General features: G+C 36.3%; 1 protein-coding gene across 4 annotated transcripts in view; it reads right to left on the bottom strand.

Annotated features, from left to right (window-relative positions):
* Window positions 1-289: 289 nt before the first annotated feature.
* Window positions 290-11401, bottom strand: part of INPP5B (inositol polyphosphate-5-phosphatase B) — a 2334801-nt gene continuing 2323689 nt past the window's right edge. For all 4 annotated transcript variants that reach the window (XM_044083533.1, XM_044083543.1, XM_044083552.1 and 1 more), the window contains one exon: window positions 290-10983. In XM_044083533.1, coding sequence (XP_043939468.1) covers window positions 10859-10983 — 125 coding nt within the window. In that variant the 3' untranslated portion in view covers window positions 290-10858. The remainder of the gene's footprint in view (window positions 10984-11401) is intronic.

The raw sequence follows: 11401 nt of genomic DNA, 5'->3' as shown, positions 1-11401 counted from the left end.
TCCTGTAGCAGCTGCAAGTTGATGCACAAAAATGAGCCAAAAATAAGGGATAGGCAACTCTATTCATCATCATCATCACTGTACAACCATCTTGGAAGATGCATCCACTAAGTTCTTGAACTTTTGTTGCCTGTGGTGCCCCTTGCTAGAGGTCACAGTTCTCCATATGTAGACCTGTTGGCTGAAATGCCAGTCAAAGTAAATGTACAAGACTCTGAAGAATATGATACTCTTTAGAAACAGAGAAGTTATTTGGATGCAAGATAAAAAAAAGCAACATAACACTAGCTTAAAAAGTGACCATAGTACTCTTTAATTCCATTTATTTTTAATAAATGTTAAATAATTACTAAAATATATAAGCATGTCAGTTTTTACACTTTATTTTACTGGTATATAAAACAATTTATTTAAAAAAATACAGCACTGTTCTGTAACTGGTGGAAAATTAAATGAGTAATCCATCCCAAATCTGCAACTCCACAATGAGTTAATTTGATTTTAGAGAGTTGTCATTGGTATGCTAATAGTATTTTCTCTTAAAGCTGCCTATTACTGTTATAATATTTTATGACCTCAGGAATTTATGTCAAAACATTTTCAAGTTCTTCATGTTTCAGTGATGCTGCTCCCTACTCCAAAGGGCAACAATGCAAGCTGGCTAATTCATCAGACAACTTTACAATTAACTGTCAACATAGCAGATACATGATATCCCTTAATTAATAAAAGCAAATTGTTACGTATAAAATATTACAACCAAATTATTCCAAAACAGGTGAAATGTAGTGTCCTTTTTAAATGGACTAGACCTTGATGACAAAGGATATCTTGGTTCTGAACATTTTAATTCCATAAAAACACACACAAATGGAGTAGGTTATTAATGACCAAGGTATAAAGACTCTAGTTGTTCTCAAACAGAATAGCCTACTCAATTCAACTATCTAGTTTCACAAAACTAAGCAGAGAATATAGTAATGCTTACTGAAGCCAAGGGACAGGTTGTGTCACAATCAGTCAAATGAAACAAGAAAATACAGTAAGGCAAGTGGCCAGAATGTTAAAGAGTAAAAGATTCCTCACAGTTACTACACAATAACAGATTTAATTACAAATAATCTTTCATGTTTACAAAGTTAAGAACACACAATGAGCTCTCACAGAATATAAATAATGCAAAGCATGTGTTGCTTCTAATTTTGAATGGACTACTCCTTTAACAACTTGTACAGCAAAAAAGAACAGTTACAAAAAACGTATCACAAATAATCTTTATGTCTCCTGACATAAGTTACAGTACTTAAAACTACCCTTTGCCACATATACAAACATGCTAGAAAGCTTCAACATCAGTGTTCATTTCAACATAACTCAAAAACAGTAGTATAAAATGCGGGCTCATCAGGAGTGTGACTGAGTGGTTCCTTGAAGTACTCAGTTGTTTTTTTTTTCCAGAATAATCAAGTTCATGGTCATGCTGATTTTCAGGTAGAAGTAAAGATGTAATGACAGGACCTACTGCTCGTTAAACACAACAGCTAAAATCCCTTCCTGTGGTAGATCTAAAGTGGAATGGATAGCAAAGCACAGTGTGCGGCAACAAATCCTCTGGGAAATCTAATGAAGGGCATTCCTTTACATGTATTTTGTCTTCCTTGATGTAGTCTCCCATATGACTAGTACACTTCTTTGGTGAAAATAGTGACAGAGCTACATTTCTGACAACGCTTCCCTGAAAGCGCCATTGACAGTGAAAGTTAGTGAGCTCCTTTCATTGAGCTGGAATTACAAGAATTATTACTCTTTTAAAAGACACTATGGGTGGTTTCAACTCAGCACCCCTCCCATTATGGATTAGTAACTCCACATCATAGAAAATGTGTCAGAATATATCAATAAACAGAGGTTGTCAACCTGTATAGGTTCATAGATTAGTACTAGGCTAACTGCCCTTGTGAGCCATTTCACGCCTAGCCAATTACCCCCTGTGAGATTCAAATCCTGTATCTTGTATTTGTAAGGCAAACACCTTAACCATTAGGCCACCCTCCCACTCCAATTATTTTTGATCATGGCCTTTTGAATAACTGTGGTTCAACATAACAAGGCAATATATTGTTTTCACAAGATTGAATGACTACCAGACAGCAGTTTAGCAACTGTCCCAAGCTGTTCTGAAAAAAAAGGTGGATAGAAAAGGAAATTCCACACATATAATGAAAATGCATGTACTGCAAATGTCTAGCTGTAGCAATGCCTCTTCAGAAATCAAGCAATAAATCTCAAACAGGAACTGATGAGTGTAACGCCTTAAAGAAATGCAGTACCCAGGCAGCACTGATTCATAGCTGAAATGGCAATAAATCATTCTACCATGTACAGACCAACCTGGTTAACTGCAACGACAAAATCTCGAGTTACCGTAAACAAACTCCAGTCTGGGTTTGTGTGGAGACTTGCGATACATCATTAATTAACTTATTTGTTATGAAGCTGTTCTGGAATTCTTCAGTTGGCATAAAGGAAGAATACAGACCAACTTTTAATGAGGTCCTACATAATATGCACACTTGTAAGAGAGACATTCAAGCCTTGCAGTTGCAGTCATAGCAAGTTAAGGAAATGGGATACATTACTAAATCCATTTTGAAATACTGCATCATGTTCAGAATCCATCTGATTTTCTAACAAAAATTATGTATGTTTAAATACTGACTTCTGCTTTTTGTGAAAGATCTAAGTGATATCCAATGCAATAGAGTCCACTACCCTAGTGGGGCTAACCCAGTTCAAGGATAAAATAAATAAATTAAATAAATATTTTAAGAGTTAACTTGACAAACTATGGCTGCAGATGATCTCAACTAGTGTTCATGAAACCGTCAAGCAACCCAGTCAAATAATTTTCAAATTCAGTAAAGAAGCATAAAATGTTCCCTGGATTTCTGTTTCTACAGCATGGTGTGTCAGAGTTCTACAGAAATGAAGGAGTAGTACGCCAGAATTCAGGAAGACTCTGATCATCTGTTTTAGGATGAACTACCAGGACTTGCCAAAGGCCAGAATGGCTTTGATGCAACACATGGCCACTACAGAGAGCATAAGGTCTTTCATTCATCTTTACTGCTGACCTTCATGGTAGATCTAGAAACACTATTCGCACTGGCTGACACAAACTAAGGTAGACTTTAAATCCTGGGATGCCAAACATGCATTCAACATGGAAAGTACAGGATTATTTTCTTGAATTGTTTGACTTACTACTCTATTTTTTCTATACCTAAATGCAGAATTAAGTGCTCTTGCAAGAAAGCAAAACACCATAATTTATCTCTGACACAATATACTATGGTAGAAAATGCATGTTATAAACTGCCACTGTCTGTGATACCAAAACCAAAGACTTATCTTCTCTGGCATGACGTACACGTCAAAGGCTGCACAGTTTTTTATTTTAATTTTTGCTACACTGTTATCATTTCTTATAATTCAAGACACTTTTGAAGCATGGCATAAATGAGAAATACTATCTTGAAGGTATACATGATTATTAAAGGGCTGGTGATCTGAATTTGGACTACATAAGAATGCACAATTTCTGTAAGAGTTGAATAAAGATCAGCAATGCAAATTTGCACGTAAACTCAATATGAGCCACAATGACCCTTCCCCAATGACAAGGGTAATGACGGTGTTAGAATAATTATGCAAGGGGGGAATCCTCCAACATGGGGCTGTGAGAAGCATCATCCCCTTCACAACAATTTTGTCACTGTGTCACTGTGAGTGTGTTAATCCTTATACCTACAGCTGTAGGACTGCATGCATGCTCTGAATTATGTGTGGATATGATGCAGTTGTTTTAAAGACATTTCAGTTTTCAGTGAGACATACTTCATTCTGATTTAAAGCTATGATTTTGCCTGTTTCACGTTATCAATTTTATGCAAAATAAATTTACAAATATAAAATAAATGCAGTTATGACAAATTAAGGTCAAGAAGGATACTATTTTAAATTTCTATTTCTCAAAGAGAACAAATTTATTTGTTTATTTATTTATTATTTATCCTTTGTTGATCAGGTTAGTCCCACTAGGATAGTAGCCTTTTATCGGGAAGGAGATCCAAGGTGGCATTTATACTACTAGAGGAAATTGGCCAGGGCATTGGGGAACTTCTCCTACTCTTCTCGATAGGTGCTGTGGAATCTTACATTCACCTGATCTACCACCAATTCAAAAAGAAAGGGCTTCAGTTTAATACCTCATCTGAAGGGTGACACACTCAGGAGTGCAGCACTCCCCTTCCGCTGCATTGCAGTGTTAGCAATCAAATCTGCCTGGTGTGGGAATAGAACCCACAGCCTTCTGTACCAAAAATAAATGTGCTATCTGTTGCTCCACTAACACTGCAAATCTGATCCTAAGTACCCAGTGAATTGACTTTATTCTTAAAAACTAGATTACTTAGGAATATCTTTGCTAATACAAGCCACCAGTAAAGCAAAAGACGATTCCTTCATGAAACATGGAAAAGGCTGATACTGGAGTAATAATGTGCACATTTGTTACTACAATAAAGAAAAGTGTACAACTTTAAGGAAAGCTGGAGTGTGCATAGTGGCTTGCACCTGATGCTTCGCTATGCAGACATAACCCTGATGAACAGCATCTCCAAACTTGATTTTTCGTAATACCATCTGTAAAGGGTGGGGGCAGCACTTCTTAACTCTACCATCCAGTTCTTACGTGGCAGAATAAAGGGGGTTATGACAGCCCATGCACAAGCAATATTATGCAAAAAGTAATTTAGAGAATGTAGAAGTTATTATTCAGTTCTAACAAAACAAAATAAATTGCAAATACCATTCACATTAAAGTAATACTACTCTTAATACTGAAAGATTTTACAAATGACAGTACCCTACTTAAATGTTGATTATTGACAAACTGCCATTAAGTCAATCAGTAGGTAATATTTACTTTAATTTGCATTACAATCCATTATTCTAATCAATTGATGAAAAGTGCACTTAATTTCAAAGGCGCAGCAGGTTCTGAATTACTGCTGCGCAGACTTTATGAAAGTGAAAGGATGCACACTGGCTGAACCTAGACAGAAATCATTTCCCATGACAAAAGACACTGTTTTGAGAAAGTACATGTAACCCAGTACAGTGACACAGACAAAAAAACAGAGTTTGATTATTAGCTTGGGTAATGGGGCACTGGGTGGGCTTTTCTCAGCTTTTTAACATCCCAGGGAAGAGTTGAGGGTTATGCTTACAGCTGCATGCTTGTGGATGATATTTTCTGACTGCTAGCAGCCAGCTGTTTGATTGGAAGTGTTTGGGTGGGTGGGGGGGGGGTGCATTAGTAGATGTGTCATTATGTGTTCTGATAGACAAAATGTGGCAAGCACAATTTAGCTTAGTCACACCCTCCCTTTCATCCCAAAAATCAGTGCATTGAAGCTGCATGGTTAATGCCTGCCTTCCAAGTCTCACCCAAATGAATGCAGAGGCAGGGCAATCTCTGAGCTATCCCTGAAGAGAAAGAAGAGCCACCATCTCAAGGATTATACTAGGATTTCACTTTCTTGCAGGAAAGGAATGAATATGTTCATGGGAACTAACTTGGTTTTACTCCTTAACTTCAAGAGGTGAAATCAGAACCCATCATGACGGATGCTTAATGAAACAGAAAGCTATATTTATTACGGCACAGAAAAGATGATACGGAAATACATCATTCAATGAGACCTATTATGGATTCTGGGACTGACAGTCGGAAATACTAATCTGTCAAGATAAAATTGGAAATGGTACATGTAAGCACAAAGTCAGAGACATGCAATTAGGACATCGTGGGAGCTAGTCAGTACTAACATACATACCATTGCACTGGAGTGTTTAGTGAAAATGCAACTACTAAATGGCCAAAACTGTGAGTAATGTCAAAACAGATGGAAAAAAAAAAAAAAAAAACAAGAAGTGAGCAGTAAGGTAAGGAAAACCGCAATCAATGATGATGCACAACTTGAGACCTTGGAGTTACAAGGTGATCGGACATAACAGTAGATCATGGTAAAACACACAACAACTGTAGTAGGAAGTGACAGTAAATGGGGCATTTATCTTGCAAAAACCTACAATGGGATGACTCGCAACAAAAGACAAATATACCAACAAGAGAGTGTAGAAGTTCTGATGGTCAGAAAACATGCCAGAATGTGAATCAGATCATGTTGAATGCACTGATGTCAACAAGGCAGCCAGTTTTCTTGCTGGAAAGGACACAGTAGAAATGCTAAACAGGAATTTAATGGACTAGTCAAGCAACACAGTAATGCCACTAAAATTATAAGTAAAATAAAACAAAGGTATCACAAAACTTAGGAAAAGAGAAACTTTATAATGATTCGTAAGTGTTTTGCTCCTACTATAACTTTCTCAGACAAAGGCACTATGTGCTGAACAATCCCCAGAGGCCATAAAGATACTGTAATAGGGCCTTTCCCAAATCAACAGCTGGTGTAAAAATCATGGACAAAAACTAAATGCCAAGAAATGTATAATAATACCATTTAGCAAGCAGCTATCACATTTGACAACACACTCCTGAAAACTGACCCTGTATTTAGAGACCTTGGAACTTATGTGACAATGGACTGTCCTACAATCACCACGTATCCACTGCTGTAAGAATGTCCTTTATTGTTGCAGGGTGACTAGGTCCAAGGATATGATCATTCCACTGTATTCCACACTCAGCAAGTCAAACATAGACTATAACAGCCCTTCAGTATGTACCCATCCAAACATTTGAAAGAACTTGAATGCCACAATATTTTCTAAGAAAATAAAAGGCCTAAATGATAAACACTACGTGGGCCATCTCAATGTCTTTTCCCTCTTCTCTGCGTTCTACAGGGTAGTAAGCGGAGATCTCCACCTTGTGTACAGCCTCAACAGACCTTATCCTGTTGTCAGGCCTACTGCACATTCCAAGTCCACTGGAGGACATAAACACCAGCTTAAGAGATCTCAGTCTCTTCAGATATGTATCACAGAGAATACCATTTCTTTGGAATTGTCTTCCTCTCCACATAAAGCACAGTACTTCTCTTACACTATTCAACGTAATCTGGGTGAATAGATGAGCAACCCAAATTCACCCCTGCTCCTAATACATAGGGGCAATATGTAAATGTTCTGCTTATCTCTGGGTCACTCATACCGAACATATAGGGGCTAAAACCTTCATGGGAATTTATGGTTAGGCTTCTAAAGATCCTTAGGGATCTAGTAAGCATTTACAAATCTATGAACACATCATTTGTAAATTTTAGGTTTAAATCATGTATTGACTGGGAAGTGTGTCTCAGTGCTAATAATTTTAACAGTCTGTTTGAGGAAGTTCCATTAAGAACAGAATACTTAATTAGTAAGACACCCCTCTTCCAAGCCTTTGCTGCAGTCTTCATTTAATCACACAAAGAACAGACAGCTTCATTTAGTCAAAAAGGTAGTTCCTATAATGATTACAGAGAAAAGGAGTTATCTTCATGAATGAAATTAAGAGAAAATATATGTAACAATGGTAGTTATAACAACTAATCTAACTACAACAGGCGAGGCAGCACAGACCGGTACAGAATATGTGCTGATAATCTAGAGAAATAAAATTACAACACTGTTCTCAAAACTTGCAGATAAATAATCAACAGAAAACATATTACTTCAAGATAAAATGAAAGCAAGATAGAAGTTGGCCAAGTTGACAAAATTATTCTAACAGACCGTGCTGGTTGTGAGAATATCCAGAGGTAAGGAAAATGAATACTAGACAAATATTATCTTAAGGCTTAGATCTAAGGAATGATGATCGGCTTGGCATTAAACCAAATGTATTTATTTTTAATTACTTAGATTTGTGGATCAAGGTACACTTTTGATACAAAAAGATATACTCAGGTTCAGCACAAGAAAAATACATAAGATAAAAACACAAACTTTGCAGAATGAATTAACAATAAATAAAATAATACACAAGAAAACTAAAACACAAAAATACATAAGAAAAAACAGCATGCAATAACTGCAGCAAACTAATTCAATAATACACAAAACAATGAACGCATTGGAATGCAACTTATGGGAAGTTAATTTATGTGAAACAAAGTTGAAATTAAATGGAGGAAGAAAGAACTCTAGGAAAGAGCAATTGGGGAAGAGTTGTGTATATAATACATTGTACCATGCCTTTTGGAAGGGGTAAATTAAGACAACTTCTGCTCATCAGCAACTTTATGAATAATTATATGCAAGTATGGATTTTTAATACTTTAGTAATACAGGTATACTTATTATCTTCCTTTAATATGGACTGAGTGAGGATAAAAAATATACATGTATATAGCAAGTATTATTTCTTTTTAACATGTTGCACATTGTATTGGCTAGTTAGAGATGGAAAGTTCACATGCAGAAAACACAATAGTGGAAAATGTACAGAAAACACAAAAAGTGGAGTGTAAAAATGAATAATGACTGCAGATTAACAACATACTATGCATGGCTGCACTTAAGAAAGAAAAGAAAGTGTGGGGCAGCAATACAGGACTAAAGCTAAACAGCTTTTCAATAGCAGCATTCAAAACTATTGAGACACCACACTGCATTCAGATAACTGAAATGGCAGCATGTTCCAAAAATGGTCACTGATTTGCTGTTGGGCTATTAGTCACCCTTCAATATGAAGACTGTGTAAAAGGCAAACTTGATCCTTAGAGAGTGACATACATACAGTGTGAATGCAAGTCTAAAATACTAAAGTTATACATGACAAGAATCCTGAGCAAAGCTTTCTTAGCAGAAGACATAGCACACATTTCTAGGAATGAAGTCTAAATAATAAGTTACCATACAAGTATCCAACAGCAGGCAATACATGCTACAAATATAAACAAGAAAGGCAAAAGAATGAGAGTACATGCCCTGGTCACCACATAAAGAAAATGTCAAGGACAAATTAAAAATGCAGCATAAGATTTCCTGTTAATAATTATATGGTCCATTTCCTGGAAATAAAGACTTCCAATACACATCATAGCTCTCAACATTCGATCTCCTAAATGAGGAACACAGCCTCTCAAAATGTGGAACAAATGGGCAAAATGTGGAACACCTTCAAACAGCTTACTAACAACTTTAACTAGGAAGGTCATAGAATGGTTAAAATGTTCAGTTAAAAAAGCCCAACACAGAATGTATGACAGACCCTTTCAATGTGGAACTTTTGAGAAACTTGGACTTTTTAAGACTCAAAATGAGGAACATTCCTCGTAATGAGGTATACTTGAGAGGTATGATACACATACATGCCTTTGGTGATTAGGACACCAAATCAAGGAAGCAAGTGCTACTATGCATATCAGTAAGTGACAGGAAGAGATACCTGGGAATCCACCAACTCATTTCTGAACACGAAGAAACAAATCCAGTGCTGTGAAATGCAGAGCTTCTGTTAACAAAGAAATATCCTCAGGAAGACAGATGCCAAAAGAGAGATGTAGCATTTAGAGTTGACATGAAAGTGAATCATAGAGATATAATATACAGAGATCCAGTGAGCTGCAGATGGCTTTGGGCAGACGCAGTCATGCAGGAAACACATCTGCAAAGCTGCACAATTGTGAAAACGTAGCACTCTGCACTGATGACATTACTGCTTTGGAATACAACCATTAACATATATGAAACTTTTTAACATTGCTATGACTATGCAGCATAGCTGTACACAAATCTAACTCAAAATATAGCCATTTGTCACTGTCAAGAATATTTTTAAAAAAGCTAAAAAGCTGTGAGATCTTTACTGTTGATGAGAGTCACTGATGAAGAAACTTCTATTATGAAAAGTCACTTATAAAGGCACAGACAAAAGGGTCTTAATTAACAACAAAGTAATGAAAGGGCAAAAGGATATAGTTAACAGCATAAAGTTAAACGGCTAAAAAATGGTGCGATAAGAAAAACTGCCACAAAAATTCTACAGGTTGATTAAAAAGGTCAGCAGATAAAACATAACAATTAATAGTTACAAAAAGGACCACAGCCCTATACATTACTTGTGATGAAAGGAAATAAACATGGAACTTATGGAATGTATACTTCAAGAAGAAACATTAGTGGGAACAAGTTAACACTGAGAGTTCTGAAAAACTTGCAGTGATGGCGAACAGGAACATAGCGACGTACAAGGCGAGTGATCACAGGGAGCATACGATTCCTAGATATATACACCTTTAAGTTTACAAACTTAAAAGTTCTTGACACCTTTTTCAAGAACTTAATAGTGCTCATTTCTCTTCTTCCACATTGTCTTCACGTTCTCCCACATCCTTTATGTATTATAAAGAAACCAGTAAATCACTTGTGAACAGAAGAAAAATCAGCAAATCACCAGTCTTGAAACAACTTTTAAAGATGACTGAAATCTGGACAGAGATGTTGCGGCATGTAGAGCTCAGTGGCAAATCAACTGTGGAATTATTAGGCTAATAAACTAGTTAGCAGTATGCCTATCAGTGGTCCGTGCAAACACTGCTGCTCGTGAAGCTTTCTATTCAAAACTCTGCTTGTGGCTTCAGATATTCGTATATTAACCACCTACTCAAAAAGGCTGACTTGAAGATCTAACTTTGTTGAACAATACTTCATTTACTTATTACATGTAGTCAATAAAACTCATGATAAATCACTTGAAATGTGTATAAAATACTTTTTACACTAAATGTACAAATTTTAAGGACAAAGGAAAAACCCTAAAAACACGATTGGCCTTGAAATACTAATGCAAGTCCTGTTCCATCACTAGGAAGAGCTTGATAAAATCTTGTGCCTTCTTCTTAGCCATTATGTCAGGCTTAGGACTCGAAGGGGGTGGTCTCAGCAATAACCCTCCAAACAGGCTTCCTATAATAAAAACAAATAAAAAAAATACTCTTATTCGTGCTTTTCAAATTTCACAACTTATTTAAGTACAGGACTGCGAGGAATGAAAATGTTTTAAGTTCAACCCAATGTCACTCTCTCTTTTTTACTATGATGAGCATTTGGATGAATAAAAAGATTAATCCATAATACTGCCTTCTTAGATACTGTAACTGCGCATGAAAGTAAGGGCGCACCACACATTCTGTAAATTCACTGAGTCGCTTATTTATTTTCATTAATATGCTGATCTACAGGGGACTGATGTCAGACACACCAAGGTACACAGCACAAACCTGTAGTGAGTACAAGGCACATAAAAATATTGACTAGGTCACAAGAATTACTAGACCCATGCAGTTTACTTATTTTCAGTATCAAATACAAAATCCCAAGGTCC

Source organism: Protopterus annectens, chromosome 1.part1, assembly GCF_019279795.1.
Source record: "Protopterus annectens isolate FY-2018-M chromosome 1.part1, PAN1.0, whole genome shotgun sequence".
NCBI lineage: Eukaryota > Metazoa > Chordata > Ceratodontiformes > Protopteridae > Protopterus > Protopterus annectens.
Note: the sequence above shows the minus strand (reverse complement) of the source record. Positions and strands in the feature narration are given on the sequence as shown.